The sequence below is a fragment of the Sycon ciliatum genome, chromosome 10 (assembly GCF_964019385.1).
Source record: "Sycon ciliatum chromosome 10, ocSycCili1.1, whole genome shotgun sequence".
NCBI classification, from domain to species: domain Eukaryota; kingdom Metazoa; phylum Porifera; class Calcarea; order Leucosolenida; family Sycettidae; genus Sycon; species Sycon ciliatum.
Genome location: NC_088652.1, coordinates 15,538,378 through 15,561,195, shown reverse-complemented (window position 1 = coordinate 15,561,195; position 22,818 = coordinate 15,538,378). Strand labels below are relative to the sequence as shown.

At 47.9% G+C, this 22,818-nt stretch overlaps 1 protein-coding gene across 1 annotated transcript; it reads right to left on the bottom strand.

Moving 5' to 3' along the window:
• Positions 1–3,740: 3,740 nt before the first annotated feature.
• On the bottom strand, positions 3,741–4,904 carry LOC135826695 (uncharacterized). Its single transcript, XM_065339295.1, has one exon. It carries the CDS (start codon positions 4,902–4,904, stop codon positions 3,741–3,743), a length of 1,164 nt encoding a protein of 387 aa, XP_065195367.1.
• Between the last annotated feature and the right edge of the window lie 17,914 nt (positions 4,905–22,818).

Here is a 22,818-nt window from a genome sequence, read left to right as displayed (position 1 = left end):
TAGTACAGGCATCCAACAGATAGCGCCTTGGCAAATTGGCTCTGCTGTAGTACAGGCATCCAACAGCTAGCACCCACCCCCCCCCCGCCCACTGCAAATTGGCTCTGCTGTAGTACAGGCATCCAACAGCTAGCGCCTTGGCAAATTGCACTGTCCCACTATGCTATAGTCATCTAGCACTCAGCTTCACACACTTCTCAGCCGGCAAGTTAGCCCATTGATTACGTATCAGGGGTCCCGCTAAGCCTTACACTTGCTTCCGCCTGCATCCACCTTAAATTCCCATTATGCTTTGACCAGTCTGCATTGAATATTGTTTGCCTGATGATTGCACACAGTGCATGAAACTCGGAGTAGCGAAATATTACGAGTGATCCATTGTTTGTTGACATGTGTCATTGCTCCCCCAAGAAATTGGATGTTGAGCACTTTTTCTGCAGCTACAGGCATAGTCTTACTAAATTATATATATATATAATATATCTGACGAGTCCACAAAGGACGAAACAGTTCTGTCCGCAGATTGAGTATTTCGCTCCTGCTCTTGTAGCAGTTGAGCACTCTTGCGTGGGGTAGTGCCTTTGCTGTTTGCGTTATGCAGAGCTCACTGACTTGTCAGTTTGAGCACTCTGGCAAGGTACGTTCGGACCTGATTGGAAATTTTTATTTCCATTGCTGTCAGGTTCGGCCTCATTTCCTCTGTGCTGCGCTGACGAGTCCACAAAGGACGAAACAGTTCTGTCCGCAGATTGAGTAATATATATAATATTATATATATATTACTCAATCTGCGGACAGAACTGTTTCACTGACTTGTCAGTTTGAGCACTCTGGCAAGGTACGTTCGGGCCTGATTGGAAATTTTTATTTCCATTGCTATCAGGTTCGGCCTCATTTCCTCTGTGCTGCGCTGACGAGTCCACAAAGGACGAAACAGTTCTGTCCGCAGATTGAGTATAATATTATATATATATAATATCTATGCGTGTGTGCGGATACTAGTAGTATGATCTTATACCTACCTGAATACGAGCAGAGGCAGATCTTTCTCTGCATCTCGGGAAGTGAATTGAAACCAGACAAATGGCACAGCCAACTAGTATGGACAAATGAATCTGGATTTCCGCGTGCCATTCGATACTACAGCCCTACATCCAAAATTTGGCGAAAACGTGCTGCAGTTGTGATAAAACCAAAAATTTATTATCACCCACCCGCACATCGAGCAAGTGGAAGTTGGGGTTGCCGACTTGCTGCGGCTGGATCATATCAAGTGTTTTGTAACAGAATTTGTAATCTGCGAATTGTTTGCAACAATGCATTTATACCAGGCGGCCCCGCAAAGCGGGATTGGAGAAAATTCTGTTGCAATGCTGGTAGATGGCAGGCAGTGCAAGAGATTAAGGCCAATGATCCTAACTAATGCTGCTGTGCCCTTGTGGGGCACGGCTGTGCGCAGGTAGTCAAATGACTGCTGGGACTGGACGGTCCGGCTGTATGGTGGGGCCAATTGGCCCGGCTGCTGGACACAATGTGTCTATGCTGGGACCATGAGGTCTTAACTAATGCTGCTGTGTCCTTGTGGGGCACGTCTGTGCGCAGGTAGTTAAATGACTGCTGGGACCGGACGGTCCTGCTGTATGCTGGGGCTTATTGGCCCGGATGCTGGACACAATGTGTCTATGCTGGGACCAGCTGGTCCTGCTGGGACCATGTGGTCCTAACTAATGCTGCTGTGCCAATGTGGGGCTCGGCTGTGCGCAGGTAGTCAAGTGACTGCTGGAACGGGACGGTCCTGCTGTATGCTGGGGCCAATTGGCCCGGCTGCTGGACACAATGTGTCTATGCTCCTGCTGGGACCATATGGTCCTGCTGCTGGGCAGGGCGTGCCGCCAGTGCTTGAAAGCTCATGCAGAGAATTGTTCCAAAATGCATTCAGCTGAGGGGCTTTGCTTGCTCCCCCCCCCCCCCTTCAGGAGGCGCTAGAACTTAGAAGTGGGTTGTGGTGGGCGTGAGAAAATTCACACAACACTGCTGATATTGCAAGCCAAGGTTCTCAAACAATGTTGTTTGCATTTTTTTATACGAAAGTCCACTATATTCCCGAATATGTGCGAGAAGTGGTGGCGGGGCCAGGCTGCTCTGCCGACCTCAAAGGTCTCGGCGTCTACGCAGACAAAGCGCGCCATAATGCAGTAAAACCATGTAGAGAGGAGGAAGAGGGGAAATGAATAATAGTGAGAAACAAGGACAATGGGTAGATGGTTGTGAGAGAAGCAGAGTGAAAGATAACGTCACATTGTGGTAAGGGGGGGGGGGGGAGGATGCTAGTGAGGCACTGGTCTAAACCGTTTCATAGGGCGTCGGTGGCTGCTTGCCAGTTCAGGTGCAGCAGATACTTGTTGCATTTTTCCTTGAATGATTGGAGCTGGCTGAGTTGCGGCCGTGCTGGTAGAATGGTCGCTGGTAGGCTGTTCCACAAGGGAATAATGCAGTCTGGGTAGGAACCCTGGAGGCTGCTACGAATGCGCACGGGTAGCGTCGACTTGAGCTGGAGCGGGTGGCAGTGGGCAGTCTCCGTGGCTAACCTAGTGGATCGATCACCCACTGGGTGGGGATTGGCTGGAGGTGGGAGGATGGGCTTCAGGGGGCTTGTTGTTGGAAGGTAAGACAGCTTGAACGTGAACGAAAGCGCAGCAACCAGTCGGCGGTGTTTCAGGCTGGGGAGCCAGGCGCCAGGGCCCATCACCTTCAGTGCCTTGTGCTGGATTTTGTCCAGTCTGGATGTACTTGACCCCATCCACACCAGGCAGCAGTATTCTATTGTTGGCCGCACGAAGCCTTTGTAGAATGCCGTGCGGCCGCTGGAGTCCAACAAGGGCGCAACCTTTCTCGGGAAGTGTAGGCGTTGGGCAGCTTTTGAGGCCATGGCCCGGAGGTGTGCTGCGTAGGACAGTTGCGAGTCGAATGCTATGCCCAGAAGTTTAATTTCCTTCTCTTCAGGAACAGTCACTTCATTGAAGAGCACTGGTGGGAACCCTGGGGGAGGCTTGCGGTGGTCGATGATGAGGGCCTGAGATTTGGATGGCTCGAAGGTGACCTTCCACTTGGAACCCCAGTGGGAGACGGCGTCCACTGCTTCCTGGAGTTGTGCTGCAGAGTCGGATATGCTGGCGGTGGCAGAGATGCACTGATACAGTGTCGTGTCATCTGCATACGTGGCAAGCTCAGCACCGGCAGGCAAGGTGTCCTCGCAGTCATTTACGTACAGGAGGAATAACGTTGGTCCCAAGATGCTACCTTGTGGTACCCCTGCTTGGATATGGTGCAGGGAGGACTCTTGGCCGCCCACAACAGCCTGCAGGCGCCGGTTGTGCAGTTAGCTTTCCAGCCATTTGAGAAGCGGGCCGTCTAGACCGTACACGGAAGCCTTATGCAGCAGGCCAGCATGGCTGACTTTATCAATGGCACCTGCTATGTCTATCGCCAAAACATGGGCGGCTCCTCCTAGGCCGGCTGCTCTGGACCATTCACAGTGGAGCTTGGTTAAGACGTCGGCTGTGCTCAGGCCCTTTCGGAACCCGAACTGTTTCGCAGAGATGACATTGTGGGACTCCACGAAACTGGTTATCTGACGATTGACAATTGTTTCCATCAATTTGGATATGATAGACAGCAGAGACACAGGTCTGTAGTGTTGAGGCAGGTTCTTGGATTTCTTCTTGTGAATGGGTGTGACTCTAGCTGTCTTCCAGGATGTCGGCATAACCATGCTGTAGGCGCTGGAGTTCTCTCTTGACAGTGGCAGGGCGGAACCGAACCGTTGAGAGCTTTTCAGCCGTGCGCTGAGCAACGTGGGGGAAATCAGCCGCTGGTTGGTTGGCAGGGAAGTCGTCGGCGCCCAGGCTGCACTTTGAGGCGAAATACTGCCCAAAACACTCAGCTTTTTCGGCATTCGATACGCATTCCAAACCAGGCTGCGGCGTGAGAGTTGGGATGAACGTGTTTCTGCTGCTGCCACCTGCTTGCTTGATGGTAGACCACCACGAGCGGTCACTCAGGCTAGCTTTGGAGAGCTTAGTGCACAGGGTAGCCAGGCGGGCCACCTTGGCATGCTGGAAGAAGTCATTACAACGTAGAGTGGCTGCTGAGGCTGTCTGTCGCGCTGCTGTTGACTTCTGCCATCTGGCAGTAGCCCAAGCCCTCTCTTTTGCTTTTATGGCATCCGTGCACTCAGGGGTCCACCAAGCTGGATCCGTCGGCCGGGATGTGAGTTGCCGGGATGGGATGAAACGTGACATACCCTGGAGGATAACTTCGGTGATGTTAGCGCACGACTCATCAGCGCTGGTGGTGAAGGCAGTTGACCAGTCATAGGCTAGGAAAAAGTGACAGAGGCGGTTCCAGTCTGCTTGGTTGTACCGCCAGACAGTGCGTGTGGTTTTTGGTTCACGGAACGCAGAGATAGGGAAGTCCATGGTGAGGACAGCGTGGTCAGAGGACCCCAGTGGGGCATGGCATTTCACCTGAGCCGGTTCACTGAAGTCAGACATCACAAGGTCCAGGGTGTTGTCTCCACATGTGGGGATGTTGACATGTTGCTCCAGGCCATGAACATAGCAGAGTTCCTCGGCTGCTTCTCCTGCCGAGGTAGTCTTGGTGCTCCCTAGCCATGCTGCATTGTGGACATTGAAGTCCCCTGCGAGGATAACATAGTCACCGTGGCTGCGGGCCTTATCTAGGTGGGTATCAAGGTATTCGATCAGCTCGGTGTCTGTCCCGGCTGTGGAGCCTGATCGGTAGAGTGCACAGATAACAATCTTGGACCGGCTAGCTGTTGATACAGATATCCATATCACTTCGAGGTGTTCCGTGCTGAACCGGTCCAGGTGCTGGAAGGCCATGTTTGATTTCACCCAGATGGCAACTCCGCCTCCATGAGCGTTTCTGTAATGTCGGATTGGGGGAGCGTATCCGGACAGACAGACCTCAGTGTCAGTGACCTTTGCGGTTGAGAATTTTGTCTCCGTAACAGCGATGACATCAGGTGAGGAGCACTTTGCAACATGTGCAAGTTCACCAAGCTTTGACTTTAGGCCAAAAGCATTGGTGAGTAGGAGCCTGAGGAAGCGCTTCATTGGTGACCATGTAGGTCATGTTGTGACGCAGATCCGTTTGATCTCTTCAGGTCTCCAGCCTCTGGTGGGGAGAGGTGGGAGTTTCTCCGTTTTTGGCCACCAGGCAGTGGAGTGGAGATGATGTCTGCCGGTGGTGGCGGTGGCGGCGGCGGGGAGGAGGTTGAGCCCTGCTGCTGTTGTTGCTGTTGCTGTTGCTGTTTAGTCAGAACACTTGCAGAGGTGCTGTTTCTGCTACTGTGGCAGCGACTGCTGGTGCTGCCCTCAGGGCTGGTTTCAGAGAACCTCCATGGCCTGCAGTATAGGGGTCTTGGCCAGAAGTACGGCGCTGTAACTGTCTAGAATGAAGTGGCATCGATGGTCACTCTGGCAGAAGCACGCCCACTTTCTGACAGCCATACACTGCAGGTGTGGACAGGAATAGAGGCGCCCAGAAACTCACTCCTGGTTTTGATAAATTGCCTGAAGTGGCTCTCAGTGCTATCTGTGGCGATATTGCCCACGTACACTACGGCACGCTTGTTCTTGGGTGGTTCTGAGGAGACAAGCTTCCATGGGTCATCCTCGATAACATGGAAGATTGGCTTGCCGTTGGACTCTGTCACATCTGTCTGAGACTTGGACTCTGTCACATCTGTCTTGGGCTGTGACTCAGAACACTCTACCTTTGCCAAGCCACCGCTTCCCTGGGGCCTGGGGGCCGTGGGGCATTCGATCCGCGCTTGTGACGCCAGTACGTGATACGGTGCTGCTGGGTTCAATGTGAGCTGCAGCTTGCTTGGCGCTGCGTTTGCTGGCACGGGTACTACCTGTACTACTTTGCGTACGATGTACGTCTGCTTGAACTGGTGAGCTGTTTCTCGTCGTCTTCGACTGCATCCAGGCAATGGCGGAGTTTTTTGAAACAACTAACTCTTCCTTCAAATCTTTTACTTCCGCTGCCAGCTCACCAATTTTGCGTTTCATACGCGCTTCGCGATCAGCATCCTCGGTCGCGAACTTTGCCAGCGTTTGCATCACTGCAAGGAGACCCTGCTCAATCCCCGGGAGGGTGCAAAGCAGCTTCGTCACGGCCTCAGCAGAGAGCTCGCCCATGGCGAAGGGTTCCTGCATGGCCCTACCTAACCATCTAGACTATCCTACACTATTTCTACTACTACTACTACCCACCTAGCTATCTCCAGTCCGGCCTGATGCCGGCTGGGATGTCCAAAAAACGAAAAGATACGAGCTTGAAAAACGCGTGCCACACTCGTGGCTGCAAAAAATATCTGCATAGAAAGGTCTTGCTGCTGTTCTTTGCCAGCCAGGCTGCGAGTCCCACGCTGGCGCATGTGCCATTTTCCCACGCTTGGAGACGATGTACGATGACATTGCAGTTCCAGACTGCCTGCGAGGCGCTGGCCACGAGTGCTTCTGTGGCATGATAACTTTGGTTTGCCCGTTGCAAACCTACATGTGCCATAGGGAAGTGATAGTGCCATTTTTGAATTCCTCTCAAATTGAATAGGGTTAGGAAACTGCACCCGTGTCCGTCTTCAGTTTTTGTTATTATGTTCATGTGCTTGCGCATATATTTCATCTCCCTAGAGACGGCACACAGGCCGCTAACATACCGATTTTCGCACCAGAAGAAGTAGCGAGTGATAGTGGGTGTGAACGGCTGATTCTCACAGCATTTGTCTGACGACTGCTAGCACAAATTTATGACTCTCTCCCCAGGTCGATCTGGTCGTACACTGCCGCGTTCGGAGTTGCCAAGGGCGGCTACGTGATTTGAAAACTCCGTATGGCGGAACCCAGATCCGCATGCAGTTTACGTAAGACTTTCCGTAGATCGACTACGTTTTTTACTAACGTAAAAATGTTATGCGGAACCTCTCCATTGTCATCACTGTGTACGATTAGGTTGACTTGATGAATTCTGGATTGCTAACAGCACAAAGGACATGATGAAATAGATTATAAGCTCACTGCACAGTTGCGTAGTGCAAGTGGTAATATTTCACCAAATTTCAACACCAGAGAAGCGCTCTAAGCGTAGAAAACTAATAGAGGTTCTTTCATTCCTTGATGCGCCTAACGAGATTAGATCTCAGTTTTACGTTCTGGTCGTGTACGCAATAGGCTTTGGAAGCGCCTAGCGATAATGGCGGCACATCAAAATGGCTTCAACCAGACTTTGCCAACCTCCGAGCAAGCAGGCATGTTTGCCCACCTCTTCTGGCAATCTCTAAGACAATTATCGTTACAAGATTTGACAGGCAACGCACCCATTGGTCCCGCTGAAAGGTTGGACAACGCTCAAGATGTGTTCTGGGGAGTTCCTCGTTTTCTTCCTGGATTCTTACTTACATTCGTCACGGCTGGCGATCTTGACAACCCTTGTGATATTTATGAGTGTTTAACAATGACACAGGTGAAGGAGATATTTCAAGGCCAAGAGGTGGGACTCCATATGAATCTTTTGCCTGGTATTGTCAACACGCATCCCGATCCAGACGACGATGGTATTATGATCATCTGCCTTGAGTGCAACCTAGGGTTTTACTCAGATGAAGCGGACATGGAGAAATTTGCATTTGTTTATTTTGAGGTTAAGACACGTCAATTAAAGGATTCTGAATTGCATATATCGTTGTTGAATGCGGAGTTCGCCTGGCTTTAGGTACAGCAGTGACACGCAAACGTTATGATCTTCTGTCTAATAATTATCTTCTGTCTATTACTTAGCACAAAGCACCTAGCATTGACCCTCACAACGCGATACGTGGGGCGATAGTCGCAATTTACAGATCTGGCTCACGGAAATCTCTCTTTCACATTTCACGCTGACGCACACGCCCGCACACACACATGCGAAAACACACACACACATGTATATACATACACACTACGTCTGTTTGTACTCACCCGGCATCTACACAGAAGCTGTACATCTATCGTTTCGGCGTGGTGTCTGCTTTTTGTTCGTCCAGACCCATTGCATGCGATGCCATTTCTTCACACGTCATAACTTCCCTCTGCCCATAATCGTCCTTTTCACGTCCTTGTTCGTTCACATTATCTTTCTTGATAATTATGCTGCTATGAGCGTCATTGCAAATTCACCCACAATGTTTAGTTATAAGAAACTGATGGCCTGCAATCTACATGTACGTCATCACTTGCTTGCCCTACACCAGTGTTGTGCTCTACCCTATTTTTTTTTTTTTTTTTTTTTTTTTTTTTTTTTTTTTACTGAATACCACAGTATCATCGATTTGTCTTCCTCTCCTCTGAGTATATCTCCAACTCGTGATTTCGACAGAGTATCTCGTCACGCGGTGTGTTTCATTGGTATTGTTTGTCAATTGTATTGCACCAGCTCTATGTCAGCTCCGTTTACTCTGTATTCACAGTATGATGAGGATTTATGGTGATGGATGTGCATATAAGGGTGCGTGGGTTTTTGTGTGTGTGCGTGTTTTGGGTTTGTGTGTACTTGTGTACAAGTCTGTGTGCGTATTTGGGTTTATTGGAAAGGCTTCCTGTCTGAAGCCTTTCAATACTGGTACTCGATGTTCCAGTTTTGTGAAACGAGAATGGCACGAGAATTAGTCGTATTTATTCAGCTTTTATTTCTTGTGTACTTGCATACTGGTATTAGTTTAGTCCCACGACCTGCGATAAAATGATCAGCTGTAGCACCCACTCCACTTTTATGTTTATGTATCTATGTCATTTGAATGTTCCCAAGTTGTACATTGTGCTGTTGAGATTACCGAATTCGAATAAATCAATACCATACCATACCATTAGTGTACCGTTGAGTGTACCGCTACCGTATACACTTGGTCGACACATTGTCGACACTTTGTTGATACTTTTTTGACACGTGACCCCGTCAGCTGTCTGCTTTGAGCCAATGCCACTCGGTAAACGTCGATGTCGCGTACGCGAAATAGCTGAGAACTGCAGAAGTCGACGAAGACGGACGAGGAGGCCCCTTTCGACACCCCTAACATGACGCGAAGGAGAACTGCAGAAGTTTACGACGTCGAACGAGGAGGCCCCTTTCCGTACCCCGTACTGCACAGTGCCATTGATGAATGTCTTCTCAACCTGGAACGCTGTCGCGTAGGCGGACTGAATGCGCAGGGCAAAAAGAATTGCTGCAAAAACGTCCGCTCTGGGCATTTGGAGACATCGTGGGAACTCCTTCCGCCACCCCCGTACCGCAAAGTGCCATTGAGGAATTAATGAGAATGCACTGACCTGACGCCGTGACGGGGAGGAGAACGGCAGAAGTGGACGCCATTGATGATCGATGAATGTCTTCTGCAAGTGGAACGACCCCGTAAACGCTGTCGAGTCGGCTGGCTGAATGCGCAGAACGAAACATATTGCTGCAGAGACGTCCGTTCTAGGCCTTTGGAGACATGGTGCGAGCTCCTTCCGGTACCCCCGTACTGCAAAGTGCCATTGATGAATGTCTTCTGCAACTGGAACGACCCCGTAAACGCTGTCCCGTCCGCCGACGAAAAATATTGCTGCAAAGACGTCCGCTCTAGGCCTTTGGAGGCATCGTGCAAACTCCTTCCGGTACCCCCGTCCCGAAAAGTGCCATTGAGAAATGAATGAGAATGCACTGACCTGACGCCGTGACGGGGAGGAGAACGGCAGAAGTGGACGCAGACGAAAGAGGAGGAATCAGGATTCATGGCACTTGTCACTGCATATTTCTTGTCCACTCACAATGTCTTTCCTCTGCCCCTGTGTGCCCACGGCCCTGTTGCTGCACTAGCCCGATGAATCGAATGTCTTCTGCAACTGGAACGGCCCCGTAAACTCTGTCGCGTCGGCGGACTGAATGCGCAGGACGAAAAACATTGCTGCGACGACCCCTCTAGACGACGGTAAGGCATCCCTTGATATGTTGCCAGTGTGTGCCATGGTATCGCGCGATGGTGAATGAGGAATGATGAAGGCACGGCTGTTATGCATGCATGATCCAGCGACATTATGTACGGTACGACATTTGCCGGTCACCACAGTGATTTTTGATGCTGTCGTACGCGACCTTGCTGTCATTTTCAAATCCCTGGAAATATTTGGCAAGGTTTCGCTTAGATTTCTATCGATTACAGGCGTCTTGTGGGCCCGATTTCTAAAAAAGCGAATTCGCATGGGCAATTAGAAACTGCGCACGCAGATATTTCGATCGTCAGAATGCGAAATGGGAAAGTGAAGTTACGATCTTTTTCGTTTCCTTCTTCCTCGTGGTGCCAGCCATTGGCTATTATCAGAAGTGGCTGACTTTCGAGGCTTCCTCGCAGGAGGTTCAGAATTTTTGGCAGCCCCCAAGTCAATTTTCATTGACAGGTCTGTCCTTTTCCTTTGTCGTAGTGTAATTTTCATTGCGGCCCAGATTATTGTTTTCGTGCCCAAATCGATTTGCATGGCGTCCTTGGACGTACATGTCAAGCGTCTGCTTGATGTTTGCAGGATAGGTGGAGCAAAGTTCTCCAGCCTAAAACGTCAAAGGAAGACCCCTGTTGCGTCTGCCATAGGTGAGATCCATGCATGCTTTGGTCTGGATGTCAGCAGGGACAAACCAGACGTGCATCCTCTGAATATCTGTAATTCATGCAATCAAATTGTATGTAGATATAGGAAATCTGATAAAGATTTCACTGTTAGAGATGGAGGGTGTGGATCACCTGTAGAGTGGACACCTCACAAACGGTCGTCTTGTTCTTTTTGTGCTGAGTTCAGCCAAGTTGGCAGACCCAAAAAGAAAGACAAAAGAAATCCACTTACTGTGAGTGTAAATACAAATGCCCCAAACTCCATTTTAGATAGTAGGTGTGAAGCATCCAGATCGTCTGGCCTGGACTTACAAGATGTGAGTAAATTGCAAGGCCTAGCAACACCCTGCTTCAAGGCAGATGTAGAGCTTGATGCAAGCCGCTTTACACATGACGTGCAACACGCATGCTGTTCAATTTGTACTCTGGTGTTCAACCAAGCCGTGGAGGCCCCATGTTGCAATAATTCTTTTTGCTCTACATGCATTTGGCACTGGCTTTCTGGGGCAGACACTTGTCCCTTCTGTTGGACCCCTCTTCAGGCTTCTCAGTTGACTGCACCACACCCATTTACCACAAAAGCTCTAGCGGCAAGCACTGTGCATTGTGATTTCTACCTTTCTAAGTATGACGGGTGCTCTGCAACAGTGAAGTTAGATGGTCTGCAGGCGCATGTAAAGGAGTGCCCATTTAATCCCACGACCCCTTATGTTCCTTTGCCTCCTACCGTCAGTCCATCATTCACTGTCCAGGATGTTCTGGATGCTCCAGCATCTCACATTCGAGGAGATTGTAGTGGCAAACTGTTGAACAAGCTTGTGCAAAACATGGCCGAAGATGGTGTACTAGAAGTGAGATCAAATTCTAGTGGTAGATCTCAGACCTGGATACGAGCAGCAAGTGGCACTAAGTCTACTGAAGAAGTCAGTACTAGGACTGTACAGAGACGTAACAGTTTGATGTCTCGCGTAGCCACTAAGGTGTGTAGCTCGAAAGAAAGTGCTGCAGCCCAGACAGCTGCATCCATTAAAGTGCTACCTAAGTCTGAACGAAATGCCTTACTTGCAGATGCAGGGATGCTCCCCAAAGGCTCACAGAATGCGGCTGGTCTAGCACTAAAAGCCGACATGCACATGTCATGGTTTGCAATACGGAAAATGAGAGTGTGGCTGCGGGAGTTTGGTGTATTCTTGGAATCAGAGCGTTGCATGCGGGAGCAGCTCAAAGAGGACATGCCATTCAACCTTACAGCAGAGAAAGTGCCCATGACAGATAAACATGGAAATGTGCAGTTGGCACCAATGGTTGCAGTCATTGATCTTGTTGGTATGGTTCTGCACTACCTTGAACAACATATGGAGGCATCCAACTTAGTTTGGCATGATGCAATTCCTTCAAACACCATAGTTGTCAAGATTGGTGGTGATCATGGTGGAAGATGGGGTACTTTCAAACTGAGCTTTCAAATTGCCAATGTTAAGGCACCCAACTCCCTGAGAAACACAATACCATTTGTATTATTTGCTGCTAAGGATTCTCCAGCAAATCTTGCAACAGCATTGGCTGTATTTTCAGCACAGATCACGCAGCTGAATGTTACGAAGTGGAGGTCTCACAGCATACAGGTAGTGTTGTTTGGTGATTATGAATTTCAGACGCACAACTATGGGCTGTCGGGTAGCAGTGGCGTATACCCTTGTTTGCATTGCAAGACAGCAAAGAGAGATTTTCAATTGCCACTGTCTGATAGGACCACCCCCCAACAGCCTAGAACATTGCAGACTCTCAATGCTAATCACACTGCGTTCGTGGACAGTGGCGGAAACTTGAGCAATGCGAAGAAACATTTCAACGCAATCCGTGCAGTAATCCTACCTGTCCCTATTGAAGATGCATGCCTCCCTGCCCTTCACTTGGATTTAGGCATCTTTCCCTATCTATATGAGGCCTTGCTAGCAGATGCACAGGCATTAGATTTGAAACTTGCAGCACACACTAATATCACTGCAGATTCAGGGCATAAGTCTTTCGACGATCTTGCTGAAAAGCACACACTGTTGCGTCAGAAAAGACAATGCCATACTGAAACCGAGCAGCGACGAACAGCAACCATGCAGCAGCTTACTTATCTTGCACTTCATCTGCAACAAGCAGAGCATGGCAATGCAGTTCAACAGCTACAAGCACTGATAGGTGTCCATCAATTGCAATACAGAGAATTAGATGACAGCTGCAAGAAACTAGAGACAGAAATTCTGCAAATTGAGACAAGTATTGATGGCATAGCACCTACGAGTCTATCCGGTCCATGCGCGGCGAGTTTAGACGATGTACTTCAGAAACACTTCATTTGCCGCCAACAATACCATGGTGGAAGCTTTGTGGGGAACCACATCCACCGTGCGCTGAAGCCCAATGTTATCTCTGCACTGGTACAGGCACCCCTAAGTGTCCTTGAGACAACGCAAGTAGATGGGGAATTGGCAGATGAAGCAAGAAGCGTATTGGCTCGCTATAACAACTTGCTCACACAGTTTGCAAAATGCCGCAAATTTTATATTGGTGCTTCGCGCATCACTGCAGGCCAGCTGGTTGACTTGGAAGCATCCATTGCTACTTTCATGAGCACAGTCCGCACCGAAATTGTTGCACGCAAGAGAGGTAATATCACTCCTAAGCTGCATCTATTGGAGGAACACGTTGTGCCCCAAATGAAACATTTCGGTGTGGGGCTGGGTTTGTATGGAGAGCAGGGTGGTGAAGGGATACACGCTGAATTCAATCACCTTGCAGATAGGCACGGTGGTGTTGCATGTCCAGTGCAGAAGTTGCTGTCCATTACTAAACAGCATTTCATTTCAACCAATCCCAAACTCCTCACTTTGACTCCCAGAGTGAAGTCCAGAAAGCGCACGCATGAGGAGACGTAGCTGCTATGCCGTCAACATTGCACTGGAGAAGTAGTAGATCGACTTCCATCCCTCTCCTTCTCCAATATGAATTGCACCTCTAACATCTGTGCTCTTTTCTTGTGCATGCAGATCTGGTTGTCCTCATGGGAGGACAATGCTCTGGAAACAGAGCGGGCTTGGGGTTCTGTCTTTTGCACGTTATGATGGAAGTGGGCAAACAAACGTGCCTTTTTTATTATTTCGAACACAACTGCTGCAACAGCACGATTCATGTTCACTCCATTGCTACACTACAATCGTTTTCAAAACAATACCTGTACTGACTCCTGGACATACTCAGTTCGGTAGTTCATAGAAGGGGGCTTCCAGGTCTTCGTAGACTTCTTCTCCTCGAGAACACCCAATGACGACCTCTCCAAGACACAAATCCATCGCCAGAAAAACAAAAACTTTCTTTGATAGATTTGAAAAAAGTGCAAAAACACGGAACGCGTCAGTACGCTGTGTGTACGCGTCCCTAAATGAGCTGTTGCGAGGCGGGTTGCTACGGTACGCCGCCATATTGATAAATGTCGCACTCGAAACAGCCGTGAAGGGTATGGTAAGGTGGGACGGTAGACCTGTTATCTTCCAACGCGTTATCAGGTCATCAGCGCATTGTACTCACTCCATTCTTGTAGTTCGTTACGTTTAAGGTATGTGTGTGTATATCTGGCCAATAGTTAATAGTGTACAGTCGCACACTACAGACGCCATGTTCATTTCCAGGGTTTGCAAACTGTACGTGAAGAAAGACAGCATGCCGCCACCTTGCGTTCCCAATGACTTGCACCTTGACCCTGTACCCCAGTGCTTGTCGCGACTTAACTCATTCAAAAAATTACTCATTCAAAAAGTGGAACCCTTCCAGACATGTTACAAGCTAGACCCAAAGAATGGCAGTCGACCGCATTCAAAGCGAGTAAGGTGCCAAGAACAAAATTCTTCACCTTCCATTGCCAATTGACGGCAACCCGCGTCTCATGCATGACTTGTGTGCTGACAATACAAGCATCATAGTGAACTGTGTACCAACCAGTGCGAAGATTGTCTGGAAGCGCCTTGTGAGGCCGAAGGTTGTCGTCGCAGCCTAGCAGTGGTTATCTGAGGAGGCCAGACGAAAGTTTCATGAATTGCTTGCACATTTGTACCAGTTGTACTGGCTATGCGAGTGCCATGGTGACAAACCCATTCTTATTGAGCTTTGAGACACATGTCAGCAGGGCGTTGTTGCATCACTGACCTCTTGCAGTCATTCCGTGAATTATATTTTGCGCGAGTTTGCATCGCACGCAGCATCGCAGATCGTGTCGAATTACGCATCACACTGCAAAATTGCTCATCTGCATGCAAGTGGATTTCATTGCACTTCTCAGTTTGGGAAATGCTCAAATATGATACTTCTGCGTGTGAGTGCGCTAACCCTGAACACACATGTAGGTGACCCGTTTGTGGTGTCTCATTGCCTACCCCACGACCTTCTGCTTTCTTTCTGCATCAATTGTATCTTGCAGGTATATCATCCTGTGACGACCACATTGAAGTCTGAATTTGAAATGTGAAGATGCTTCAGCAACCACATCGTACTTTTCCATTGCTTTCATTGTGCTACTGTGCATGTGTGTAAGTTGTGGGGTATACTTGTGATGACATTGTGTGCTGGCAACACGGTCAGATTTTGTCCATGCGTGTAACGTACACCTGCATGTTATGCATTGAAAAGGATCTACCACTTACGATCCTGGGACAAGTATCAGGTCAGCTTTGTCTTGTGTGGGCTGTACCAGATTGCTGTTCACTTCTCTATCTGAAAAGGCGACGAGGAGACAATAATTTTATCAATGCGATTAATAGTATTAGTGAAGCGGACATTACAAAATGATGAATGAGAATACATGTATCTAAAATGGTTGTTCCTAATCGATTTTCTTGAGACTATCATCAGGGAAAATCGTCTCACAATAGAGGCTATACGGAGAAACAAACTACTTATAGGTTATTGGATAGTGGGAAGTATACAAGGTGAGGTGTGAAAACAGCTTCTAATACCTGAAGTTCACGAAACCTACGAGCACGACACAAAACAGTGAAGCATAAATCATCATACACTGAGCGGCATTAGCTACTAGACAAGAGGTGTTTCTTAATGGCTGACCCTTTCGTTGTGGTCTCACCTTCAGTCCGTTCATCCGGTCATTCAGTCCGGCTGTTTTCATCCGTAAACACAATCCTAATCTATGCATTCAGAAAGAAAATGTCACAAAACTGAGACTCTTCACCTAGCATTCACACACGTATTCATTCGCATACACCTACACCTCACAGTTCCTCACTCTATCACATTCACCTGCTTCCACGCCTTCATTTCACTCACCTTTTGTAGTAGCTCACACCGTCGGGAACACTCTCACATCTTTTCTTCTAATTTCTTTCGTCTTCTCTCCCACTTTAGTTTTTTCACACCTCACCTTGTATACTTCCCACTATCCAATAACCTATAAGTAGTTTGTTTCTCCGTATAGCCTCTATTGTGAGACGATTTTCCCTGATGATAGTCTCAAGAAAATCGATTAGGAACAACCATTTTAGATACATGTATTCTCATTCATCATTTTGTAATGTCCGCTTCACTAATACTATTAATCGCACTTCTCTATCTCTTGGATATGTGACTTTCTGCAAGTTTCTGGTGTATGGTGGCCACTTCTTTGCTTGTCATTTTGTATGATATTACATTCTATATTCGCTGCTTCCATATCGTGCTCTGCAAACTGCAATCCTTGGGCAAATGTCATGTTTGCTATGTTGTGCTTTGGCAGTCAGCCTGTCTACTCGTTGTAGTTGAATTATTTTTTTCACAACTGACTTCCTGAAGTACGGTGGCCACTGCTTTACATGGCATTACACATGAAGAATTTCCTGTTTGTGTCGTGTGCATGCGCGTATGTTTGCGTGGCCACGTGCGTGTGCCGTGTGCATGTGCGTATGTGTGCGTGGTCATGTGCGTGTGCCGTGTGCATCCACGTGTTTGTGTATCTGTGTGCGGAGTAGCGAGGTGGGGAGGGCTGGTATGTATCAGTGTGTTATTGCAGTCTCATGGCTATATGTAGGACTCAGTATAGAGTCCATGCACTATATGATGTCCAGCACCCTATATAGAGTCCATTGGTCCAAAATCCACTATACAGAGTCCAGGAGTCCACTCAGTTTTGATCAGCTTCATCCTGCCGCGCAATCCCCTATAAGGAGTACACTTTTTCTACAAGTCCCCTATTCACGGTCCAGGAGTCCAGTTTATCCAGTCACGCCGTCCTGTGTGTTGTGCGCGAAACTGAAGAGAACAAACACCTTTTCAGTTTTGCTTGCCTCGTGGCAGCGCATTCCTTTCTTCACTTCAGCCATGGCTGCCAGTTCTGCTGTGCAGTTGCTGACAGTAATCTGTCTCGAGGTAACCAAGGAGGATAAGGAGACGTTCAAAATCAAATCTGGAAAGCGTCTTGTGGTTCTCTGAAGACGTTTCATCAGTGCGCGGGATGAAAGCAGAAATTGCAGAACGAGAAAAGTTCAGCACAGTTCAAATCTGACGAGTCAGGTACACTGACACTCTCTTTCGTTCGACGCCACAAGGATCCCCTGTTTGGCTGGCCATTGCTTCCAGTAAGGCGTTTGAACGGTTTCATCAGAGCGAGGGATGAAAGCAGAGAGCGGAGAACGAGAAAAGTTCAGCACAGTTCCAATCTGACGAGTCAGATACACTGACACTCTCTTTCGTTCGACGCCACAAGGATACCCTGTTTGACTGGACAAGAGCTGCCTGCACCACCGTGTCAAAAGGCTGTCCAACTACATGGCAGGACGATGACTGAGGTAAGGAAGCTTTTACTCGTTTCGATTGGTCTGCTGTTCTGTCGTTATGCTTGAATTTTTTTTCCATTTTCAAGGATCGTATCGCGTTTGTTTGATGTTGCTTGAATGAATGCCCTAAAAGTAATCAACCACTTCGTAATAGTCCTCAAGGACTGCAAGGACTTTGCATCAATCGTATACGATCGTCTAGCTATCATCAATTATTATTTTATTTCATGAGAAATGTATTTTTATCCCTGTGATAATTATGTGAACTCCACGACACTCTTCCTCTACTAGGCTCTAGTATGATGTCAAATACAATGGGATCCACAAACGCAGTGCCAGTTTACTAGTAGTAGTAGTAGGAGGATTTCTCGTATGCCGATGACAAGAAAAAGCTTCTCAAGCTAATACATGTACTCGTATTCCATGAAGTAACCGTTTTGATGTCACAAACATGACATTGTGTCAGTGAAACTGCCTCGTGACAACAAATCATTGCATTTCCATCTTGGGGAAGACTGACTGACGGCAACGCTGTACAGATTGTTCAAATCATCTCATTTCAATTTAGTTGCAGTGAAGTGAAACATTGTGTACACTACATTTATGGTGGTGTGTCTGTGCATCTTGAGTGTGCACAAACGATCTTACTGTAAGACATGTTATTATAACGAGTCGCAAATTTAACGATTGTCCAAAATTCATAGGTTAACGAGAAGATATGTTAACGATCTTGCAGTATTCTGCCATATCCACACACATCATAATATGAATCAGTACGGCCTCAACGGATCTTATTATAACGAAGAAATGTCATCCGTTAAAACGTTAGATTTGCTTCCTCGTAATATTATACATGTCTTACAGTATTCCTCGTATTACTAATAGATTATTGTCCCCACCGTCACCTGTTCACAGGTCTTTGAGTGGATGGATTTTCATTGAGCATTACATTCGTTGAGAACTTGGTAGTTGTGTGCTTCCATGCATCATTACGGTAATACGGGTATCCTTGTGCTATCTATTTGTTGCAGGTGTGCTGATCTTCAGAAGATTGCGGAACTGAGTGCTGCTGAACATTTGCATGGCCATGAGCAATGGTGAAGCTTGCTATTGCACTCTCAGCATGTCCTAGTATTATGCTGACTACTGCACTATGTTACTCTCTTACGCTACTACACGTATGTAAACATGCGCTCATCCGCCCACGTATGCATTCGTTTCGTATAATTATTTGTTATCCCTCTTGACTTTACGTGTAAATGGGTGGACGTTTGCATGGCTGTTGGAGTTGCGTGTGTATTGTGTCTCTACTCTTTTCTTGGTGTTTTCCTGGCGTTGTATAAGTTTGTGTGTGTGTGTGTGTGTGCGCGTGCACAATAATTTGAAAACAAATAATTAATCCTTGGCTCTCCATTATTCTCTTTCGATTCTTGGTTTTTTCTAGGTATTTTCTTGGCGCTGTGTGGGTATGTGCATGTGTGTGTGTGCGTGCACAATAATTTGGCAACACTACATGATTGAGATATTGTAATTTGCAGTGTCTGCGAAAAGACCACTTGATTTGAGGATGGTGTTTGTAGGGTTTTTCATGTAATGAAGTGGCTGCAGTGGCGCCTCAATACTTATTTTTTATCTTGAGAAGTGAATGATGTAAAGGATTAAAGGGAGAGGCCGTTTTCTGGTTAATATTCACTGCTTACAGCAGATCCTTTGTCTAATTTCGAACTCAGGATAGGGGATGCCTAATTGGCTGGACTTTATACAGGGAGTGTTGTCCACATAAAGACTCCTTATAGTTGATTTCAAAGTTTGGACTCCATACAGTTGATTTTGGACCAATGGACTCTATATAGGGGTGAAGCCAATTGGCTGGACTCTATACAGGGAGTGATGTCCATCTAAACTTTGAGCTCACAGTTGATTCCAAGTTTGGACTCTGTACAGTGGATTTTGGACCAATGGACTCTATATAGGGGTTGGACATCATATAGGGGCTGGACGCTCTACTGAGTCCAACATATATACAGTACATCGCGCGTGCTCATCATGTTTACCTTTGGGGTTGGGATGGGGAAGGAACGGAAAAAGAACTGAAATTATCCATTTAAAAACCGCTCTATGAGCGGTTCTTAAAAACCTTTACTGGTGCTGCCCTGTCGTAAAAGCAAGAAATTAGAACTGGAGCATTGTCCCCCCAAATGCGAACAGATCCACCTAAATCGCGAATAGCGGGACCCGAACGCACCAGTAGCACGAGGTTCTTAGCTGTGGATGCCGATGGGGACGTTGGTCCAGACATGCATGGTCGTCGATAATAATATTGTACGTGTACTAGCAAGACACTGCCACTGATACAATGCGCAATGTACTGCACTATAGTAGTGGTGGTGTTACCCTATGATAATTGCTGTGATCATGTGCCCTCCCGACCTCGTGCTATTGGTGCGTTCGGGTCCCGTCATTCGCAATTTAGGTGGATCTTTTCGCATTTGGGAGAACAATGTTCCAGTTCTAATTTCTTGCTTTTACGACAGGGCAGCACCAGTAAAGGTTTTTCAGAACCGCTCCCAGAGCGGTTTTTATATGGATAATGTGGTTGTGTTTGTGCACGTCATTGCCACCCCAAATTCTTCTATATAAGGGGTTTCTGTGCCCGCTCTGGGCATTTTGCCACTCCAACTGGCTCCTATATATGGCGGATTTGACGTTATCGCATAACCTCGTATGCGAATGCATACATGCATGTGCAGTAGAGGATCTTCAAGCTCTGATGCCTTTAGGCCCTCATCAGACTGCGTACATAGAAAATCCAGTACAAAATCACATAAAACCTAAAAGGCAACATTTTTCCATGCCTGCATTCAGACTACACATTTTACATTGGAAAGGCTTCCTGTCTGAAGCCTTTCCATACTGGTACTCGATGTTCCAGTTTTGTGACACGAGAATGGCACGAGAATTAGTGTACCGCTGAGTGTACCGCTATACACGTGGTCGACACGTAGTCGACACTTTGTTGATACTTTTTTGACACGTGACCCCGTCAACGGTCTGCTTTGTGCCAATGCCACTCGGTAAACGCCGATGTCGCGTACGACAAAGACGACTATCCCGTACGCGAAATAGTTGAGAACTGCATGACGTGGACCTGACGGCAAGGACAACTGCGAGGAGGCCCCTTTCGGTACCCCTGACGGGAAGGAGAACTGCAGAAGTCGACGAAGTCGAACGAGGAGGCCCCTTTTCCGTACCCCATACTGCAAAGTGCCATTGATGGATACCTTTTGCACCTGGAACGACCCCTTAAACGCTGTCGCGGCGACTATCCCGTACGCGAAATAGTTGAGAACTGCTGACGTGGACCTTTTGCACCTGGAACGGCCCCGTAAACGCTGTCGTGTCGGCGGAGTGAATGTGCACTGCAGGGTACTAGGGTGAAAAGAATTGCTGCAAAGATGTCCCCTCAACTAGGCTCTAGGCCTTTGCCTTTGGAGACATCGTCGGCGAACTGAATGCGCAGGGCGAAAAGAATTGCTGCAAAGACGTCCGCTCTAGGCCTTTGGAGACATCGTGGGAACTCTTCCCGGTACTATACAAACTGCTGACGTGGCCGTGGACATGTACATGGAGAGTCATGGTGGGACTTCATGTACATGGATACATGGTGGGAATTCCTTCCGGCACCCCCGTACCGCAAAGCCAACGGTGGGGAAGGAGAAGTGCAGACGTGCAGGAACCAGGACGAGCGAGCAATGGCAGGACTAGCTGGACCGTAAGTAATAGCTGAATTGTGCATGACAACTTGACACCCATGCGGCACTCGCCACTTGCCACTGCATATTTCTTGTCCACTAACAATGTCTCTCCTCTGCCCCCTGTGTGTCCACGGCCCTGTTTCTGAATTGGCCCGATGAATCGAATGTCTTCCGCAACTGGAACGGCCCCGTGAACGCTGTCGCGTCGGCGACTGAATGCGCAGGAGGGAAAATATTGCTGCGAAGACGTCTTCTCTAGACGACGGTAAGGCACCCCATTGATATGTTGCCAGTGTGTGCCAGGGTATCGCACGATGGTGAATGAGGAATGATGAAGGGTACGGTGGGACTGTAGACCTGTTACCTTCTACTAACACGTTATCAGGTGGAGAGTGTCTTGTACTCACGTTATCAGGTCGAGAGCGTATTGTAGTCACTCTCTCTATTCCTGTACTTCATTACGTTTAAGGTGTACGTATAACTTCTCAAAAAAATTTAATGGTCCACAGTCGTGTCGGAAGGGTACGGTGGGACTGTAGACATGTTACCTTCTAACACGTTATCAGGTGGAGAGTGTCTTGTACTCACGTTATCACTATATCAGGTCGAGAGCGTATTGTAGTCACTCTCTCTATTCCTGTACTTAATTACGTTTCAGGTGTACGTATAACTTTTCACAAAAATTTAATGGGTCACGTCTTCAGATAGAGAGCGTATTGCACCCACTGTCTAGTCTCTGTAGTGCATTGAGATTTTGTTGATCGAACATGAAATGGATACACAGACAAAGCCAGGCCAAGTACATGGCGAGATGTCGCCAGAAGAACGTCTTCAGGTAGAGAGCGTATTGCACCCACTGTCTAGTCGATTTTGTGGATCGCACATGAAATGGATACACAGACAAAGCAGGCCAAGTACATGAGAGAGTGGACGATGTGCAGATCGACACGGCCTGCGGGTACTTCATTAAAGGGGAAGTTAAGGCAAAAATTAAAATTTCACCAGTTGTAGTCTTCGGGGTGCTGAGTCGAATGGTCTTGGTCCGAGAAAGCTGAGACGCTCCCTTCCTACTTGAATCCCAATCGAACTCGCGCACTTCCACCGAAACTGGGTGACTGCGCCCTACGAGATGGGGATTTGTATGCAAAATGTCACTAAAAGCGCCATTTCGTTCTTATAAAAGCACGGATGACCGCGATTGGCCCATATGTTGTAGTCTTTTGGACGCTGAGTCGACTGGTTTTGGTCCGAAAAGGCTGCGATGCAGCGTTCGCCCCTAATTCCCAATCGAACATGGTTGAACAAGCGGTCACGTGCTCCTGCGTACACCAGTCACCTGGTCACCGTGCCTGCAGGGTACAACTTACAGCCTGTTTTGACCTTTTTTGGGTGCAGTCCTGTCACTCGAGTTGAACCTTGGTGTGAAAGTTGTCGCCTGCTGGCGTGGTGACCAGGTGATTTTGGCACCCAGGAGCACGTGACCGCTTCTTCAACCATGTTCGATTGGGAATAAAGGAGGAACGCTGCATCGCAGCCTTTTCGGACCAAAACC